At 44.7% G+C, this 21,762-nt stretch overlaps 1 protein-coding gene across 2 annotated transcripts in view; it reads left to right on the forward strand.

Annotated features, from left to right (window-relative positions):
- Positions 1-21,762, forward strand: part of DOCK8 (dedicator of cytokinesis 8) — a 218,723-nt gene that overhangs the window by 184,749 nt on the left and 12,212 nt on the right. For both annotated transcript variants that reach the window (XM_025891603.2, XM_025891605.2), the window contains 11 exons: positions 221-373; positions 1,467-1,625; positions 2,443-2,543; positions 3,298-3,490; positions 8,360-8,503; positions 9,735-9,866; positions 10,339-10,473; positions 11,891-11,980; positions 15,019-15,255; positions 17,668-17,811; positions 19,484-19,590. In XM_025891603.2, the coding sequence (XP_025747388.2) occupies positions 221-373; positions 1,467-1,625; positions 2,443-2,543; positions 3,298-3,490; positions 8,360-8,503; positions 9,735-9,866; positions 10,339-10,473; positions 11,891-11,980; positions 15,019-15,255; positions 17,668-17,811; positions 19,484-19,590 (1,595 nt within the window). The remainder of the gene's footprint in view (positions 1-220; positions 374-1,466; positions 1,626-2,442; positions 2,544-3,297; positions 3,491-8,359; positions 8,504-9,734; positions 9,867-10,338; positions 10,474-11,890; positions 11,981-15,018; positions 15,256-17,667; positions 17,812-19,483; positions 19,591-21,762) is intronic.

A 21,762-nucleotide genomic window follows, 5' to 3' on the forward strand; every position in this document is an offset into this window, starting at 1 on the left:
CTGATCTTAGTTGTGCTCTTCATAATTAGCTCTTAAGTCGACTCCGTTGCTTCCATTCATCTTCTGACTCAAGGAGCTCATTATCTTTATGGAGCAGTGCATGAACTCTTCTGGGCTCTCTACTTGTCCCAGCAGACATTGCCCATTTCAATAGGCATCCAGTCCAGAAAAAAATACGAAAGTGCCCCCGGATGCCTCATGGGCTCTGTGTCTCTCCTAGTTCGGGGATTTGCTGTTTGAGGAAGAGGTGGAACAGTGTGCGGACCTGTGTCAGCGAGTCTTACACCATTGCAGCAGCAGCGTGGACAGCACCCGGAGCCAAGCCTGTGCCACCCTCTACCTCCTCATGAGGTTCAGCTTTGGAGCCACCAGTGTAAGAGTTCGCACCGGTGGGGTGACCCAGAGTCAGTAGAGAAAGTCAGTGCAAAGCATTGGTTGAGGAAAAGTTTGCAGGACTGCCATTTTCTTCCGTCCTGTGTGAAGGAGACAATTGATGCTGTAGATGGATGGCAGCTTTTGAGTTTGCAACCAGACGTGAAGATGGAGACTGATGAATGCCATGGTTTCCATCTGTGTGTTTCAAGGACAAGTGAATGAATATAGGTAGATTAAAAGTTGTCCTCTGTGGGGAAAAATACAGCAGGCGGGTTAAGAATTCAGAAGCGTTTGTCTTGTTTCCAAATTCTGATTGAATGGTCCCAGACTGACCTGTGGAGGAGAATTTGAATGATCAGTATCATCTGAGTTTTAATCAAAGCTTTGCAGCCTTTGGATTTATGCTTTATTGCAGAAGAGTTAACCTTTGCTTTAGTTTATCTAGATTTTAGTTTATTTAGATTTATCTAGATTTTAGTTTATCTAGATTATTTACATTTGTGGTCATGTTAACGAGCATGCCCAAGAGATCTTAAAAGATAAATTGGCCCATGGGAAAAAGACAGGGTCCTCACCATATGTTAGGCATAACTATTGAAAATATTTAGGACATTTTCTCGGGGGCCCCCAGGATAACGATATTTTTCCACAGGGCAAGAAGGGAAGGAGAAACAGAGAGTCACTGTGTGTCCAGGGTCCCGAATCTCAGAAAGCATGGCCATGGGGATACTGTTCCCTTTTCCAGTTGAAGTCAAGTCCCAAGAAGAGGAATCTTGGTACAAAAGGATCCGTCTTTGAGACCCAACTTTGTAGGAACCTCCCAGCCTTACAGCATGGAGGCCATCCAGTCCTCAATGAAAATTTAAAGGGAACTGACAGATTTATGTCACAGCAATATCCATTTAAACCATTTAAACAACGATATGAATCTTGTGCAAAGTAGAGCTCACATTTCATTGAGAGGAAAGGAAATGGTTGAGACGGGGTGAAAGAAAACTTTGGGGATCTCCTGGTGTCTGGCTCCACTGCCTTCCGTTAGCTGCTCGCTGAGTGTTTCTTACTAGGTCCATCTTTTCCTCTTCCTGACACAGAACTTTGCAAGAGTGAAGATGCAAGTAACCATGTCTCTGGCATCTTTGGTGGGCAAAGCACCAGACTTTAACGAGGAGTACCTGAGAAGATCCTTGAGGACGATCTTGGCCTATGCAGAAGAGGACACAGCCATGCAGGCCACTCCTTTCCCCACCCAGGTAAGCTGAAGAGCGTGCCTTACCTCATGCACAGGTTCGGGATCAGCCAGGTATAAGCTTGTGTATATATACGTGTGTGTGTGTATACTGTGTATCCATGTAATACATATAACATAGAATTATATAATAGTTCTATGTTATACATAAAATATATAAATATTAATAACATACATAAAATACATAAACATTAATAAATGTTAATATAAAAATAAGTAATAGAAAATATTTATATTAAAAATAACACACAAAATATATATAAATATTAATAAATATTAATATAAAATATATTTTATAAATAAAGATAATATATAAATATTATGTATACATGTATTTAATATATAGCACACTATATATTATATATAATATATAGCACACTCTCTATAGCACACGTGTATAATATATAGCACACACCATATATATATATATTATATATATAATATATATATAACATAAGCTGGAGTCCTAAGCTGCCTCCTATTTGGTATAAAAAGCCTGGTTGTTCCAGAGTACTGTTGAGGCCTCTTTCAGGTTGCAAATAACTGAAACTAAGTTCAAGTTAAACAAAAAGAGGGAAGATAGTATAAGGATTCGGGGCTAATTCATGGAGCCCAAGGGCCAACTCACATCTGAGCCTCTGAAGCACATGGACCTGCAAAGATGAAGGCCACAGAGGGTCCATCCAGGCTCCCCTCCACCTGCGAGTTCTGCTCCCAGAGAGAAGCTCCCCCTGGCTGTCCCGTGCCCTTCCAATGCAGCCCTAGCTGGTTACCGTGGATGACAAAGCCAGGATTTTTTAGAGGTGTACACTTTTTTGCAGGTGGAGGAACTTCTCTGCAATCTGAACAGCATCTTATATGACACGGTGAAAATGAGGGAATTTCAGGAAGATCCCGAGATGCTTATGGATCTCATGTATAGGTAGGCTTTTCTGATAAAATCAAAGGGTGTCAATTGAGGGTCTAGGGTTTGTCACTGTGGAGGTCTTGTTAGTGTCATTATTATAGGCCATGTAAGTATACTGTTTTGGATGACATCCAAAAGCATATGTAGAAATTAATCATTCAGAGTGAGTTGATTCATGTACACCCTTTTAGAAATATCCCCCTAATTTAAACTGAGGTATCTCTCACAACAGTATCTTCTACTTACCAGAGAATGAGAGAAAAGAACTATTATCATATGAATTATTTCCTATATTTTTTCCAGTTATATTCAGATATACATGTACCGTTTTATTTAGAAATCATATTTTACTTAATGGTTTGAAACTGTTTTATGGTCCTTGTTCGGGAGAAACCACTTAGAGAAATAAATTGGTTCTGATGTGATGTCATAGATGGGTCGTACTTTTGTCTTATTATTCTGAGAGAAAGGAAAGAAAAGGGAGAAAATTGCTAGAGATCCATTACAATAGACCTCATTTGATTGGGCCTTTTTCTTCCCCATAAAACTTTAAGTAAATGCTATTTGTTGAGGTCCAGCACACGCTACCTGTGATAGGAAAACACCCGTACTGATAAATATTTGCTGTTTCCTCTCATTTTCTGAACAGGTGGGGAAAAACCTCTAAGGGCATGTGGGGGTTATTCTTGGGCGGGGGGGAAAGTGGCCATACACAGTAGAACAGTGTCATTTACCAGCTGTCCTTGAAACTTTCTTCTTCTGCCTTCAGAATTGCCAAGAGTTACCAGACCTCTCCTGATCTGCGGCTGACCTGGCTCCAGAACATGGCTGAGAAACACACCAAGAAGAAATGCTACACGGAGGCTGCCATGTGCCTGGTGCACGCAGCAGCCTTAGTGGCCGAGTACCTGAGCATGCTGGAGGACCACAGCTACCTACCCGTGGGCAGTGTCAGCTTTCAGGTGGGGAGCTAATGCAGTTTTCCCTGGAGAGTGGTGGTTCTCAATGGGGGGGCGGTCTTGCCTGCCAGCCCAGAAGGCATTTGACGATCTCTGGAGACATTTCTGGTTGTTACAACCAGGGATCGGCTCCCACCGCAAAGAATTATCTCGCCTCAAATGTCAATAGTGCCAAGGTTGAAAGAAATCTCCTTTTGTGTATTATATTTGCCTCCTCTAATTGCTTTACTATCTTGTTTTTTTTTAATTATTTACAATAAATGTAAGAGTTGATAGGCACTCTAGGCATTCCCAAACATGCAGGTCCATGATTTCATTTGACCCTCCCCATCCACCAGTGAAGCAGGCAGATAGGCAATGTACTATGACTCCTACTTTACAGATAACGAAACTGAGAGAGCAATTTTTCTAAGGTCATTTAAACTCTTTCTCAAAGACTCGGAGTTGGCACAGGACATGACAACTGAGAAAGTATTTTCCAGACACTAGAGAAATGATTTCCCACACGATCCATTCCTTTGATCCCATGCCCCAACTCTGTAGCATCCCACACCTCAGTCCCAAAGCAAGGAGGAACCACATGGACCTGGGAAAGGCGAAAGGGACCTGAAGCAGTACTTTCTTAGGATAAGCTAAATATTGCCTACAGTTAGCAAAGTGTCTAGCAGGTCTGAAAATTGACTCAGGCTAGGATGCTCAGTGGCCACTTGGATAGCTTTTGCTGAATAGTTTAATACAGTCTTTAGAGAAAATAAAAGCTTTATGAATCCTTTTGTAAGAGAGACATCATCTGCAGCAGTGACTCTTCTTGAAACCACAAACAGTCCAGTAATAGAGCCCTTTTCAAGCCAGATTCACAGTCATTTGTAAGTGCTTGTATTATCCTTGTTTCAATCTATATGACTGATTTTATAAAAGGCTTTTTTTTTCAGTCTTGTTCTTCAGCACAATTTTGTGATGGCTATGTGAACCAGAGGGAGAGGACAATTCAGAGTAGCTTCCCCAGGCTTTGGGAAGAAGTCACTGGAACCACTGCTAGGGGGGTGGTCAGGAGCTTCTGATCCCCTAGAACTCTGTGTACCTGTGCACCTGTGCACCTGTCTCTTTCTTATTATTAAGCCCTCCTTCTTTACGGCTTTCAGTAACAATAATATTTATTCAAACATTTCATCCTCAGCAAATCACTTCTCTTCTCAATTCAGAAATGTGTGTTATAAAGGCCAAAAATGAAATTCTTATCCAAAAAGCCTAAAAATATCACATCTGATTTTCATTTGCATAAAAGTGAAGGAAGTTACAAAAGTCATTTTAGATGTATCTGCTGCTTTCATCACATTTATTTTGGCCGTTTGATATTATCAAGGATAAATATTTTAAGTGCTACTCTTTCAATTCCCAGAAAATCTTTGGGTTTTTTACTTAATGTTGAATCATATTATCCTCTTTCCATGCTTCATTAACTGAACTATTTCTTATCATTCTTCTATGCCTTTTTCACAGTTACTATATTCTATTTGATATTTATCACTTAAGTATTAATGGCATTTCATTATCGACTCTCATGTGTGGTAAGCTTGAGAATTCTAATTTCGCCTAGAATTCATTTGATTTGCTTATAATAAGCTATGCCAAGGCGAGATAGAATAGTTATTCTAGAACCAACAGAAAGACTCCACATTGTCCCTACAGGGGAGCATTGAGCTCTATTTTTCATATATCTATATCCATTCATTTATTCTTCTAGATGATATTCATTGAGCACTTATTGTGTCCTCGTGAACTTCACCTTCTAGCCAGGGAGAGCGACATCATCTGACTATTCTATTCCTTATTCAATTACAATTATGATAAATGCTGTAAGAAAGAGGTACAAGATGCTGTGTTTATAATCTGACCTAACCTGGGGGTCATGGGAAGCTCAGAAGGACCAGGAAAGTGAAGGGGGAGGCAGAAGGAATTGGGGAGCATCAGGTCTTCATGATACACAAAACACGGTGAGGTAGGTGTTCTTGGCTATGGAAGAGAAGCCAAATTATGTTGTTGCTTTTGAGCCAATTCTTTTTCCTCAAAGGAGACATACCAAATCTTTTTGGGAAATGTATACTTGACCTAGGGTAGAAATGGAATTTATCAGCTTCCGTGAGGGAGATGAGCCAGGAGCTGCACCTGCCGAACTGGAAGGAGGGGCCCAAACCGTGTCATCAGACCTCAGTGTTGTCACCACTTCCTGTCTCTGCTTTCCCTTGCATCGACTTCATCCTGCATGGGCTTCCCATGCTCACCAAGAAGTATTTAGGTTTATACCTTCCTGGGTTCAAGTTCAGGAGACCAGAGCCATGGCTCATTTCTAGCAGTTGCAGAGAAAGTCTCAGTGCATCTTACTGGGTGTGACAGGGTCATGTGCTCGGCCCTGAGCCAATAATAGTGGCCAGAGAAATGGGAATGCTCTGATTGGCTGGGCCAGAGTGGAGGTCCACACCTGGACTTGTGGATGGCTTCCCGGAGGTCTTACTCTACAAAAGGATGAGGGACTTCTGGACAGCCTTAACAACAGATGTCCAGAGTTGATTTCTCAAATGCTGTGTGCTTTAGCTTTCAACCTTGTTCTGCTCCAATAAAATTGAATTTTTGGAAAAGACTTATAAACTGGAGATAAATAAATCTGTGCAAGGAAAAGAACTTTGAGGCCACTGAATTCCAAGGCACTGAGATCGTTGAAATGCTATGCCCCAGACTGCAGTGTTTCTTGCACAAATGTAGATATGGATACATTCTCAGATACTGCTGTGACTTTTACCTCCCTGATTCTGAAGCCAGGAAAGTCAGCCAGAGTCCTTTTCCTCTGGTTACAGCTAATAAAGCTTCATTACTTTGGAGCTGTTCCTCTACCCATAGAAAATTACATACAATTCTCAGAGTACTCATTTCTTGAGTTATTAGATCCTTTCAACTGAATCCCTTGGACCTTCTGTTATTTCCAGTTTGGAAACATCACAATAGAAAGGCCAGGTTTGGAAAAAAGACTGGCCACAAGAGAGTCTGAGCGTCTCGTATATTCCTCAAAACACATTACAGTCTTGGATGTGAAGATAAGAGGACTGTGACAGCTCTTTTCCTTGATTGCTAAGGTTGATGCGCTTGATCTTGCTAGCCAAGCCAAGAGGCAGATGTTTTTACTTCCCAAGCCAACTCTAGTCAGTTGGTAGTGGCTGACTGGAGTGCTACACTAAGAAGAATTTTGAGAATACAGTTGACCCTTAAACAACATGGAGATACAACCCTCCACCCAGTCAAAAACCCACAGATAACTTTAACTTCCCCCAAAACTTAACTACTAATAGCCTACTGTTGAGCAGACACCTCAGTGGTAACGTAAACAGTTGATTCACATGTGTTTCGTATGCTAGGTATATAATATATTGTATTCTTACAATAATACCTAACTTTTCCTTAATATCTTTGGTATTTCTAAACTACCCGATTTGTGAGTTTTTCAAATTGTTGCAAATCTCAAAAAATTCTTCCAATATATTTTTTAATTTGATTTTATTTAAATTCAATTAATTAGCATATAGTGTATTCTTAGTTTCAGAGTCCAGTATATTTTTGAAAATGCATACAAGTGGACCTGTGCAATTCCAGCCCGTGTTGTTCGAGGATCGACTGTATATTCAAACTTCAAGGGAAACGGTGCTATAATTGATTAGTTACGCCTGTTACAAGTGTAGGAATGGGAAAGAGTGGCATGCGTGCTACCTGTTTGCAATCTCTAAGCTGGGAAGATGTCCCATTGCTTTTATGCTCTATATGCATTTCTTCCACAACTCTGAGACAGGTTGAAAAAAAAAAAGACTCTTAACATGTCAAACGTATGAGAGTCACTGCAAGGGCCAGAGCTGGGGTGAGGCCAGAGGCACCTAAGGGGCAGAATGTAAGGAAGCGCTCACCTAGGGTCAAGCAAATTCAGGGTCATCACTTACTGAGATTGGATGGACCCTGAGATTGAATACCTCTCTAAAGGTTTTGCCCTCGGTTTCTCGCTTGGTTCACTCTAGCCCGGGCCCTGGTTACTGTACTCTCTGCTGGAGACTTTTTTTTTTTTTAAGATTTTATTTATTTATTTGACAGAGAGAGACACAGTGAGAGAGGGAACACAAGCAGGGGGAGTGGGAGAGGGAGAAGCAAGCTTCCTGCTGAGCAGGGAGCCCGATGCAGGGCTCAATCCCAGGACCTTGGGATCATGACCTGAGCTGAAGGCAGATGCTTAACGACTGAGGCACCCAGGTGCCCCTCTGCTGGAGACTTTAAACTCTATGGTTTGTGTAAAGGAAAAGCTTGGAAAAAAGAACAAAATGGGAGACAACAACAGTACTGGTTGCATTGCCATCAACATGGCCACCAAGAAGACATTCTCATTGGCTATTATTGTATAATATGGCTGTTCACCTGAAGATCAAGTCAGTAGCAGCACACCTCCAAGGTTCACTGGGCTGCTGAAACAAGGGAGTCTGGTTAACTGTTAATCGGTCTTTGCCTTTTAAAAACCATGACCCCTGCTGGATGTCCCATAGGGTCATTTCACGACAGTAACTCAATTGTTCTTACACTGAGGTAAGTGTCCCTTTATGTATGTCCTCAAGGTCAAAAAGAAAAGAAAATTGTAAGTTTTGAAGACCAGTTGCTCAGTGTATCCTTTCAAAATAAATGGCAGCCAGGGTGTCTTGTGGGTGGAATTAGAGACATTCTATAATCACAGGCTCTGTGAGGATCTTCGAACGTGGGCTGCCTCAGTGCCCCATCTTTGGGTTCCTCTGGTACCTTTCGTTAGTCCGGTTCCCCTGTTCTCTGGGCTAATCCTGGGATCTCTTTCAGAACATTTCTTCCAACGTGCTGGAGGAGTCTGCAGTCTCTGATGACACTTTGTCACCCGATGAGGATGGTGTGTGCTCAGGCCGATACTTCACCGAGAGTGGCCTGGTGGGCCTCCTGGAGCACGCAGCTGAACTCTTCAGCACGGTCAGTGCTCACAGGGGTCCCGGGGCCTCTGCGGTGGGCCGAACCCCCAGCACTGTGAATGCCAGTCTTACCCCGAGCCAGGCACACTTCCTGCTGGGCAGTGCGGGGTGGGGGGAGGGGGCAGAGGGTGGCCCCATATGACTTTGATGTATGCAAATTGCGTCAGGTCTGGAGGGAGCTGAGAAAGCCTTTCATCACTGCAGTATTCGGGTCTTCATGGCAGGCTTTTTGACTGGGCAGCAGTTATACTGTATCATTTCCATTTACTAGGGGGTAAATTAGGCCACAGAGAGGTGAAATGGCTTGCCCAGGGTTATACCACAAATGATGAGGCATGTTCTCACTCCCTCATTTCCCCTCTCATGGAGAAAATAATTGGGGTGGAGCCACTGGGAAGGGAGGGAGGGAAGAGATGGACCAGCTGCCTTTCTGACAACTGGGTAGTCCTCAGGATTGGCGCAAACCAGGCCCAGCTGAGAGAACTATGTGAGGGCAAACCACTGAGACTCCCCTCATTTGCCTTATCTGGGTCTACACACTTCTGATAAGATAAACAAAAATAGGTAGATTAAGTCAGTGAGATTCAGGGCAGTAGAGAATGTCTGTTGCCCATTTTCATGTTAATAATTGTACTCCCCCCAGTTTTAAGCCAAGTAAATCTCTAATACTTCGCTATATTTAGCTGATCCAATTTTATGTTCATCCTTATGGTTTCCTTTCTTTTCTACCTTTCATTTCCAAGTTTCCTACCCTACGACCTCTATGTATTTTTTGTTTTAACTGTCTTTTCTTTTTTCTGCTTTCCATTTCAGGATTCAGAGAAAGTGCAGTATACTTCCATTTTTCCTAAAATTCAAGAAAGTGAACTAGTTAGAATCCTACCAGTTCCTTTTAGGCAAGCATTGAACATCTAGCTAAGCATGACCCCAGATGACATTTAATGATGCTGAAGCTGCCTTCCTAAATATTTACTAGTCCCTGCTGCCAATCTGCTGCTTTTATTCCTTGGAAACCCTTTTGCCCACTTAACATCATCATAAAGGACCATTTAGCGTGTGTCTAGTTCCGTTTGCGTGCTCCGGCCATTCCAGAGAAGCCGAGACATCACTCCTGCTCTGTAAAATATTGTGGTGCCCATAACTAATCCATTCTCCAGCACATAATGAACTCTGGATGCTCTTCTTAACTTTCCACTGGATTAAATTCTTGTTGATTATCTTCTCTTTCTAAGGGAGGATTGTATGAGACGGTTAATGAGGTCTACAAGCTGGTCATTCCCATCCTGGAAGCACACAGAGACTTCCGGAAGCTGACCTCCACCCACGACAAGCTACAGAAGGCTTTTGACAGCATCATCAGCAAGGTATCTGGGGAGTCTGGCCAGCAAGTCCTGTTACCTGGCAGCATGTAACCCTGTCCCAGAGATGCTTAGCCCTGCTTCCTCTCTAGCGAGTGATTTGCCTTGAGCACTTCATTGCAGTAGCTCTTGCCTACCCAATGGAGAGAGGCTGGGAATAAGGCAGAGGGCCAGAGGTCGGACAGTTCCGACTGAAAGAAAGCACCTTGAATGACTTTACAACCAGGAAATGTGAGGATTTTTAAAGTTCACGTCAAAGAAATCCTAGAAATCTTTCGTGGCATTTCTTTTTTTTAAATTATTTCCAAAGTTTCTTCCATAAACGTTACATTTTTTTAAAGGCTTGATTTCAGTTTGTATTAGCCATAGGAATAAAGTGCTGTGTAACACAATTAACAAAAGAATCCTTCCCTTTACAAGCCTATAGATCCTCAGAAATGACCTAACTAAAGAGAGGTTTTCTTATTTTGCTCACTAGGGTCACAAGAGAATGTTTGGGACCTACTTCCGAGTTGGGTTCTATGGATCCAAATTTGGGGATTTAGATGAGCAGGAATTTGTTTACAAAGAGCCTGCTATTACCAAGCTTCCTGAGATCTCTCACAGACTAGAGGTAAGAAAAGCGCTGGACTCCATATACTTCACAAAAGCAAGTTAGAGTGGGTCATTGCCAAAAAAAGAGTTATGGATTCATCATTGATCTGTATAAAAATTTGTCCACATTGCATTTATAATATGAAGGTATTAGGTGAGATCATAAGGCAAAGCAGGATTTGGAGAGTTTTCTCCTAAGATTTGTATTTGCTTGTCTAAGTTTGTAAATTTATAGGGTGAGTATTTATTTTCAAGGCTACCCAAAAGTCAGTCATTGTCATGTGTTTCCTATCACTCTTGTAATTTTAGTAATAGTTTTTCAGCCTTAAGATTATCACCTTGACTTTGAATCCTGCCAAATTACTGAGTTATCCCTACAAAGTGTTGTGGCCATCCTTTTGGTATCACTAGACAATACATCCCACTTCTGACACAGAGATGCTCACAGTAGCCATGCCTTGAGCTGGGGCATGGTGAGCTCTTCCTGCTGAGCTGGTCCAAGGAGTCCTCCTCTGCGGATTATCAGAGTCAGTGTCCCGTCTCGTAGGCTGGAAGCCCCAACTCCAACCTGCTGTCTACACTTGATCCATAGTGTCACAGAAAAGAGCAGCATGTTCCTAGAGGAAAGGATGGGGAAATAGGAAAACAGCCTGGAGAAAAGTGAGAAAAGCAGACATGGAAAGGGCCAAGCACTAAGAACTCAGGATGAAAGTCAAGGGATGTCCTCCAGACAAAACCCTCGCAGGCTGAGTACCTGGGGACCCCAAAGTGCTGACACTTAATTCAAGATTCATTCCTTATGCCTGCTTGCCATTGCTTCGAATTTATGCTTCTTCATAGCTGTAAAACTTAAAACACTGTAGTTGCCAAATTGCTCCTTATGCTATCCATCCCTGGAAAAAAAGAGACTTTAATTCCTACCGGACTCAGAGAAGCCATGGCACAGAGTGGCTCAGTAACTTGTCCAAAGTCATTCAGCTCACGAGAAGGAAAACCAGCAATTGACCCCAGGACACTTGGTTCCCTATTATGTTTCTCCAACGTGGGACTAGAAGTGTGTGTTTTGTCTTCTTGTGAAATGTGATTCGTCACATTCTGGGAAGCCTAGTGACCTCCAAGCTCCTAGGGTACAAAAGGCAAGAAGTAAATTGTGCTATTCCCCTGGAGCTGCTTCCGGAAAGATGAAGACATTGGTTGAGTTAGAGGTCAAGCACACTTATTTTAGGGAAGCACCCATCAGTTTGCAATGCTGCACTTCCTTACATTTTTATTTTTGTCTCCAGAAATGCCAACTTGCCTCATTAGCTGAGAAAGACCTCCGATAATGAGCAAATTCTTCCTTAAGCTTGTTGCAAACTTACTCTCCTTTTAAGACACAAAGAGTTGCATTAATATATTAAAATAATCTTTGTAATCTGTTGGTTCTTCTTGCCTAGGGATTTTATGGCCAGTGTTTCGGTGAGGAATTTGTAGAAGTGATAAAAGACTCTGCTCCTGTGGACAAAACCAAGTTGGATCCTAACAAGGTATGGGGAAGTTTGCAAAAAGTCACCCTCAGGCTCCGATTCCCTTTGTTCTACCCCCCAAAACACAAAATGTCCTCTGTCTGGGCTCTCAAAGTCACTTTGGTGTAGCCAAACTTTTTTGTCAAGGGTTCAACTATTATATGGTTAGATCTTAAAGAAACCATATTCCAAGGCAGGAACCATAAGAGCTACCACTTATTAAACACCAGCTGTGTGCCTGGCACTGCATCAGGCCCTTTGTGTACATCATCTCCTTTCATCCTCCAAGAGCCCTTTGAAGTAGGTGTGGTTATTCCTATTTCACAGATGAGAAAACTGAGGTACAAAATTGTCAAGCAGCTTTCCAGGATCACGCAGGTGTCCAAGCAAGGACCCAAGCTCAGCGTCTGTCCTCCTCAAACCCATCCTCCTGATCACCATTCTTTATTGCCTTTCTGTGCAAAGTTTTACACTCAACTTCAAACATATTGAAAAGATGCAAACTTCTCACTGCCAGTGCTTAGTGGCTCCCTGCTTTAAGCTGCAGGAATTTCTTCCAGCCAGGAGCAGGGCCCCCCGTGACGTTGGGGGAATGATGGGAAGGGCTTGGACCTCAGTGACCTCCCTTGTCACAGGAAGGTGTATTCTGTCCCATCCCTGGCTGGGTGTGCCGCATCCAGTGTGGACACTCTCCACCCCGAGCCAGTGGCAGGGGCTCAGGCCTCCACAGCCCTGCCCTCTCTTCCGACACCGGCCTCAGGCCACCCCCATGTCTGACCAAATGGTTACTAATTTGGGGGTTCCCGCGGCGGCCCTCAGGTTAAGGAATTCACTAGAGTGACTCACAGACCTCAGGGAAGTACCTTATGACAATGACAGTTTTATGATAAAGGGTACACAGAAGGCAAGGTCTGGGAAGGACCCTAGCGCTTCCATGCCCTCTCCTTGTGGAATCAGGGCATATCCCCCAGCCTCCCTCCTGCCCAGCAGGTCTGTATAGTCACCTGTCAGGAAGCTCCACAGAGTCTTGGTGTCCAGAGTTTAATGTCCAGGCACGCCTGATTAACTTGTGGGCCACATTACTGAACTCAAGTCTCCAGCCCCTGCCTCCCCGCCCTGGTTGAGGCCAAAGTCAGCCCCGACTCCCAACCCTCTAATACATGCATGGTCTTTTGGGTGACCAGCCCCCATCCTGGGACCCGCCAAGCTTGGGTCACCTCATTAAAATAACGGAGACACTCCTGTCCCTCAGGACATTCCATGGGTTTTGGAAGCTGCCTGCTAGCAAATGCAAAGACTAGATATATTCCTTAGTGTATCACGGGGGGGGGGGGGGGGGGGGGGGGGGGCGGGTGCTGTCCTCCTGCTCAGCCCACCTCATAGATGTGTACATGAGACTGTCTAAGCTGCTGGGGATGATGCAAGTTCACGGTATTTATGAAACGCGAGGGCCCAGAGGAGCGTTTGCCATCTGGCAGGCCTGGAAAGTGAAGAGTCCAAACTCGTCCCTCAGTTCTGTTCTCCAGGATGTCAAGGAGATGATGCAAGTAGGGAGGAATTGACCAAATGCAAGAGTTTGTTTTTCTCCAGATTTCGAAAGACTTGCTCACTTCACACACCTTCCCTAGCCCAAGCCTAAGGTAGTAAGTGTGGTAGGAGCTGAGCAAGGCTTCGACAGAGGTGTCGGAGGTCCTTGGATGATAGGCGTGCACAACACATGCCGCGGAGAGTCCCCAGTGTCCCCAGGGACATCCCTGACACGTGGTGCACTTGTGCCCTCTTCTAAAATGCCCAAGGCGGGTGCTGAGAGTTTTAAATGAGAAGCCAAACCCAGAATGACAGCCGGATTTCATCACACTAAATAGTGATTTATAGGCTGAGGTCAGTGTCGTCCCCCACCCTTTTCACTGGGTGCGTATTACAGAGCCTTTGGCCACTGTCATTCTTTTTTTTTTTTTTTTTAAAGAGGCCTTCTTTCTTAATAAGTGCTCTTGTTCAGTGTGTGTGTGTGTGTGTGTGTGCGTGCCCACGCATGCACGCATTTCTAAAGGAGGTACATGCGGTGAAATTCACCTTTCTGATGTTGAGTTCTCTGAGTTTTGACAAACAAGTGTCACCACCACCAGGAAGAGTTCCATCACCCCCACATATCTCCCCATGCCTCTTCCTTCTGCTCTGAGCCCCTGACCATCATTGATCTGCCGTCTGTCCCTGTAGTTTTGCCTTTTCCAGAAGGTCACATAAATGGAACCCTAGACTAATAAGTGCAAGCTCACAGTCCTTTGAGTCTGGCTCTGTCACTGCAGACAATGCATCTGAAATTCCTCCATGAGGCAGTCCTTCTCTTCCTTTGTCCTGCAGAGTCGTATTCTGTCAACTGGCTGTACCACCATCTGTTTACCTGTTCCCCGCCGGAGGGACGTTTGTGTTGTTTCTAGTTTTTGTCTATTATGAATTCTGCTGTAGACATTGTGTGCAGGTTTTTGTGTGAACATAAGTTTGCATTTCTCATGAATGCCCATGTCAGAGCGGGATTGCGGGGTCATATGGCCAATGTCATCTATCTGTGTAAGAAACGGCTAGCCTTATGTTAGAAGGGGCTGTCCCACTTTCCACTCCCATCATCGGTATGTGAAAGTTCCAGCACCTCTCCGTCCCTGGCCGTGCTCAGGATTGTCACATGCCTTCAGTCTGGCCATTCTAAGTGGGTAGCGGTCATGGTGGCTCCAAAAAGGAAAGCTTGTCTGTTCTGAATAGCAGTTTGTGAACTTTCGTACCAAGTTTCCGTTGGACCAGTGAGGTCAGCTTGGAGGGGCAGCCGGGAGACCTGACTTCACACGGGCACACTGCTCTGTCCTTCTCGCCCACAGCCCTTTGTCTCCCTGGGGGTGCAGAGCAGGGATGCCTGACGTCTGGCCTGATGTGCTCAGCTTCTGTGGCTTTGGGGTGCACACAGGGTGGGTGCAGGGCGCTGTGTCCCAACATGCCTCCCCAGTGCATCCTGGGTGGTAGCTTGCAGACGAGCTCATCTCCTCCTTCCCCCACCTTTTCCCCCTCAGGCCTACATACAGATCACGTTTGTGGAGCCCTACTTTGATGAGTATGAGATGAAAGACAGGGTAACCTACTTTGAGAAGAATTTCAATCTGCGGAGGTTCATGTACACCACCCCCTTCACCCTGGAGGGGCGGCCCCGGGGAGAACTGCATGAGCAGTACCGGCGGAACACCGTCCTGACCACCATGCATGCCTTCCCCTACGTCAAGACCAGGATCAGCGTCATCCAGAAGGAAGAGGTAATGGCCCCTGGAGCCAGCGGGCTCGGGACCGAGGTCACCACTGAATGCCCGAGTCTCCCTCCCAGGATGACACTCACACCTCCTCCGAGCTCCTTCATGGCAGACTGGAGAGAAAATCAAAAAAAGGGACACACTGGAAATATTATCATGGTGGTTATTCTCTGACTGTCATGGCGCCAGGGAATCCCATTTAGGCAGCCATGCATTTCATAGCATTACTTTATATTTAAATATTTTATATTTTGAAGTTATATCTTCGACATAAATAGAATGACAATTACAATATTTAACGTGTTTATTGTCATGTTATGTTTACTTGAAATATATATTGAAAATTTAAATATTTTTTATTGAATTTTTATATATTTGGAAGCTTACAGGTGATTCAGACAGAGCAAGCAAGTAGCCCCATGAGTTGGTGGTGAGCTGGAAGAAGGGCCCCCTGCCAGATAGGCAAGGAGACCAACTGACTTCCAGTCCCAGATTCCTCCTGTACTGTTGCTCAAGACACTTATTTTCATTCAGCTTTTCTCATCTATACACTGACAGCGAGGACCCCTTTCTCTTCTCTGGTTCTCTGTACAGTAGGAGACTTTGAACCCATTGTAAGAGGACTGATCAAGAAAGTGTCTCCAAACTTGACATAGTACAAACATTTTATTTTACTTTAAAATACACATGTGGACATTTATTTGTCATTCAATTTATATAAGGCCCCAGCCTTCCCTGTGATCCGGGGTTGGCGGATCACAATTCAGCATTGTCTTTCTGGTATAAGCCGCACCCTTAATACACTGTCCATAATTTTCAGTTTTTATTCCTATAAAGCAGAAGAGGAGCTTAAAGATACTTGATAAACAATATGAGGACAGAGTCCCTCTGGATTTTTATGACTTGCTTGCCCCTAGCCTTTTATAGTTGTCTTGCACACACCTAATAAGGCAGGGATCTTTATGGCGACTCACTTTTGTGGTATCTTGCCCCAGCATTCAGCTTGGTGTTCACAGAAACAGTTCTGTTTCTTTCCACACCCACAGTTCATCAGTTTGTGCATTATTTAATTAGATGAGGTCATTAAAATAACAGGCGTAACAGGCATCATCAAGTCAGTGAACGTGCAGAGCTAAGCCGTGGTGAACGGATGCCTCGTGGGGCAGGAGCACAAGTGACTGAGCTCACTGCCCATCAGCTAGGGTGTCAGCAACCACATCAGAGAGCGGGCTTCACAGACATGAGAGAAATCCAGGACGAGTGACTCAGTTAAGAGGAGGTTGGTTTAGAAGGCCTCTATTGTATTTCTTATTGTTTTGGACTTTTGAATACTAGGATAGGTAGGCATAGCAGAGGAATAAACTCAGGGTCCCAGTAAGAATCCCCATAGCGTTTCTTGGCCCTTTCCTGAGAACCTCAGCGTGTTAGATCCCTAGGACTGCTGTAACAGAGGACCACAGGCTACATGGCTAACATGGCAGAAGCGTCTTGTCTCATAGTTCCGGAGGCCAGTGACCAAATTAAGATGTTGGCGAGGTTGGTTCCTTCTGAAGGCTGTGGGGGATGGATGTGGTCTGGGCCTCCCTCCTTGGCTTGTATATGATGATCTCCCTGTGTCTTCACATTCTCTCCCTCAACATGTGTCTCTGGGTCCACATTTCATCTTCTTAGAGGGACATTCATCATATAGGGCCCATCCTAATGACCTCTCTTTAACTTGATTACCTCTGTAAAGACCCTATCTCAAGTAAGGTCACATCCTGAGGTACTGGGAATTAGGACTTCGGTATATGAAGTTGGGGGGAGGGATAACTCCACCTATAACATTTAAGAAGGACCCTACCCCAAACCTGCAGAACCTGGCAACCAGGAGATTGACCCTTAAGAGAATTCTGTTAATCAGAAATTCATCTTCAGGGTGAGTTGGAGAAGGTACACATGATGCCAAAATCATGTGTTATGGTGGAGACAAAAATCTTGAGTGCTGTGCTTCTCATACCTTCTCTAATTATAAGTCAAGTAACTTGTTTAATAATTGGAAAGGAAACTTAACAGGGTAGAAAGAACATGCATTTTGAATGTAGACATCATTGTGATCAAATTCTGAGCTCCCTCCTTACTACCCTGTGTCATTTGGTGGCACTTTCTGAACCTTATAAATCCCTCTTTGGATGTAGAATGGAGAGAATACATAGGTTGTTTAAAGGAATCCATGAGAAATGTCCGCAGAGTTCCCCAAAGACAGTAAGTGTTCAAGAAATGTTAGGCCTTTCCTTCCTCTTAATCTACCCAGAGTATTTTAAATATTCTGAAGGTATCCTTACCTGCTTCTTCAAATCCGGTTCGTCATAGCCCCGGGTTTGTCCATGGCTTCCAAGACCAGACAATGACTTCCCTGAACTTCTGTCTTATGTTCAGTTTGTTTTGACACCAATTGAAGTTGCCATTGAGGATATGAAGAAGAAGACCCTGCAGTTAGCGGTTGCCATTAACCAGGAGCCCCCTGATGCCAAGATGCTTCAGATGGTGTTGCAGGGCTCCGTCGGAGCTACTGTAAATCAGGTGAGCAAGACTGGCTGCCGGCAACTCCTCTGGTCCTTGTTACTTGGGTTTCCATTATATGTCTACACCTCCTTCCTTGAGGTTGATGAAGAGTCTGATCCACACATAAATGGTATCCCTGAACTTAGACCCAACACTTGTGAGGTTTAGAAGACTTAGAGGGGGGCCCTTCACATAACAAGCGTGGTAGAAAAGAAGTCCCAGGGGCACCTGGGTGGCTCAGTCGGTTAGGCACCTGCCTCGGGCTCAGGTCCTGATCTCGGGGTCCTGGGATCGAGCCCTGCACTGGGCTCCCTGCTCAGCGGGGAATCTGCTTTTCCCTCTCCCTCTGCCCCTACTCCACTTGTGCTCTCTCTCTCTCAAATAAATAAATAAAATCTTAAAAAAAAAAAGAAAAGAAAAGAAAAGAAGTCCCAGACATGAGTAGACCAAGTGGAAGGGGCACCATTTTCACAGAGAGGGCTTCACTTTGAGGCCAGACCTGGCAGCGTGCTCCAGATCTGGGTCCTATTGCAGAGGGCTTAGTCATGCCCAATGCAGGCAAGGTTGTTGCAGAGCTTGAGGCCAATCTAAGAATGTCTGTAGGAGAGAGGGGAAAGGGTCTAGAACATGCAGCCCCTGGGTCAGTCACCAGACAAATCCAGCATGCCGGGGGCCTTGCCAGCCAGGAGTGACCAGGGACCAGGCTTCTTGGGGCACTTCAGACCAAGCTGGATATTCTCAAACCCCTTAGAATCCTTACTCCCAAACCCAGCGTGTAACTAAACCAGTCTCAGATACAGGGAGGTGCTGTCCAGTGGGCATCCTTAATTTCAGATCCAGATCTGCTCTTGTCTACACCTCCACTCAAAAACCTAGTGAGTATCATGACTTTTTCCTCACTCACCCCACCTGGACTTCCCTGCAAAAATTGTGTCCAGATAATATCAAGGGAACAGAAATAGCACAGAGGAGAAATGACTATTAGATTTCCAAGATCAGGAAATATTAGGAAGTTTTGCTTTAAGTCTCAATCCTTTAATGAAAATGGAAGACTTTATGAGCCCATAACCACGTACTGTGCGTATCTCTGACACAAGCCAGCATTTACACAAAGTGGCGCCACGACCAGGGCAACTAAATAAGTGAATATGAAAGGATGAATCAAGACAATCCTCAATTTTAGAAAAGCAACTCAGATCACATACCCTGTGATGCAGTAGTATTACCTTTACATACAAAGGACAGCCTATTATTAATATAGCATTTGATTAAGAAAATACATTTGGGGGCACCTGGGTGGCTCAGTCGTTAAGCGTCTGCCTTCGGCTCCGGTCATGATCCCAGGGTCCTGGGATCGAGCCCCACATCGGGCTCCCTGCTCCGTGGGGAGTCTGTCTGTCTCCCTCACCTTCTGTCCCACTCCTGCTCTCTCTCTCTCTCTCTCTCAAATAAATAAATAAAATCTTTTATAAAAAAAGAAAATACATTTATACTTCTGAGTATTCTCCTAAATGTCCACACTCCTAAGAAATCAGTTTCCTGAGAAGTTCAGTACCTTCCTTGATTTTTTTGTTTTGGTCACACTACCTACAGAATTAAATGTCCAAACTCAGAAGTCAATCCAAGATTTTCTCCCAAGTAATATAATTTTCTTTCCAATGTCATATTGTTCTGTTCCTTTTCCCATCAGGGACCACTGGAAGTAGCCCAAGTGTTCTTGGCCGAAATTCCAGCTGACCCAAAGCTCTATCGACATCACAACAAGTTGAGATTATGCTTTAAGGAATTCATAATGCGGTAAGATGGGGTATGGCTGGGAAGGCAGCAGAGCAGTGGTTCTCAGAGAGGGGTCCCCAGACAGCAGCTAGGGCATCACCTGAGAACTTGCTAGAAAGGCCAGTTCTTGGGCACCAGCCAGGCCTACGGAATCAGAATTTCCAGAGGTGGAGCCCGGCAGTCTGGGTTTTAACAAGCCCTCTGGGGATTCTGATGCACCCTCCCGCCTGGGAACCCCTGCAGCAGACCAGCCTTATGTGTACTATTAAGTAACCGACATTCAAACTGTAAAGTGCTTTCATGTTTATGTCTTGTGTGTGCCGCACACATCAAACCGGTATTACCACCAGCCTCATTTTGCCAAAAGGGGAAACGGAGGTTTGGAGATGGGAAATGATTTTGCCTGAGGTCACACAGCTAGTTAGTGGGAGAGCTGAGTTCAAATCCAGAGCTTCTGAGCCACATAGCCCACATCTCCATTCGTGTGTTGACCGTCCACGATGCTTTCAAGTCCAAGAGGCATTGGTTTTAGAAGTTTTAATATCACGGGATAACTTATTTGTAGAATCTTAAGAATAGACCCTGCCTCAAATTTGGTGAAGACAATTCTAATGCTGGGCTTTTTCAAAAGCATCCTCTCTCTGGCTGTTCCCATCGTCAGACAGGCTTCTGTGGGCTGGCATCAGGAGCGGCCCGTTCAGGCTGCATAGGAGCGGGTCTTTGAGCAAGGTCTTGCAAACTGTTGCAGTACAGACGGGTACCGTGGGGTCTCCTGTGGCCCTAAAATGAATGATTATGAAGGATGTGATGACCTTTTACCCATGATGTCAGGAAAATGTGTACCAGTATTTCTTTTCAACCTTGGAGCAGCATATCAAGTGTAGGAATAACCTCACTTGGCAGATGGGGAATAAAGGAGGCTAAAAGTGAAAGTTTGCTAAATTCACTGAAAACTCATCAGTGTGCCAGTGTTGGGTAAGGTGAGGGATCCCTCCTCTTCCACAGGCCCTGGTGAGAGGTCTGCAAACGTGCTGTATATGGAGACACACTCGGTCTGTGTGCAAGTGCCCATACACACATGGGGCACATACACAGAGATTATATTTATTAATATTTTGGCCTTTGAATTGCTTCCTGTATTTGAAAGCAATTCTGACATTACACAAAAGCTGCATTTTGTTGAGTAGAGAGAGCATTTTTACAGAACAAAAAAACTAGAAAAATACTGTGGGAATTTTTAAAGATCTATTTCCTTTCCACTTATCTTCATTTAAAATTATTTTGGGGGACAGCTGGGTGGCTCAGTCAGTTAAGCGCCTGGCTCTTCGTTTCTGCTCAGGTCATGATCTCGGGGTTCTGGGATTGAGACCCATGTAGGGCTCCATCCTCAGTGGGGAGTCTGCTTCAGATTCTCTCCCCCTCTTCCTCTGCTCCTTCCCCTGGCTTGCGCGCACTCTCTCTCTAAAATAAATAAATCTTTAAAAAATAAATAAAATGAAATAAAATAAGGTATGGTTGAAGGCCCCTGAAGTTGGCAGTGGCCCAGGCCTCCTTGGACCTCTGAAATGTTGAAAGAGGCAGTATGACCCGGGTACGGTATCAGTTGTGGGAAGACAGGAGCTCCCGACAGCACCCCTAGGTGCATAACTAAATACCAGCACAGTGCAGCGTGCACTACCCACTGCCAAGAGCACAGGAAATACAGGGCTCCAGAGTTCAGAAAGGAACGGTCCATTAGAGGCTGGAAGGCTGGGGAAGCCTTCACTTAAACTTCACCTTGAATATTTAGGTAGAACAAAGGGGGCGGTCAGAAGGGGAGCCTGGCCTGGTAAGGCATAGACCCCAAAACCTCCGGGACGCCTCTGGGCTCCTCTGAGTCAGCAAGAGCAGTGTGTTCCCCGGGAGTCTGGTAGGACAAGAGAGACGAGCGACAGCCAGATTGGCAGATGGGGCTCTGGACAGAACCAAAGTGTAAAAGCAGGCTGGTGAAGAGCAGACGTGATTTGGTTCCCTGGTCTCTAAATCATACCCTCAAGACGGCGGGAGGCGAGGAGACCTTCCTTTCCCCCGATTGCTTAATTGCTTCTCAAGTCCCCTCAGCAAGTTGCAGGCTTTTAATGGCCAGAGTCAATATTTTGTCACATTATTTGCTGCCGGATATTTCCTCCCGGCTCTCTGCTTCCGACAGCCAAG

Source organism: Callorhinus ursinus, unplaced genomic scaffold (assembly GCF_003265705.2).
Source record: "Callorhinus ursinus isolate GAN/ISIS: 27379988/994484 unplaced genomic scaffold, GSC_fseal_2.0 scaffold28, whole genome shotgun sequence".
Lineage (NCBI taxonomy): Eukaryota > Metazoa > Chordata > Mammalia > Carnivora > Otariidae > Callorhinus > Callorhinus ursinus.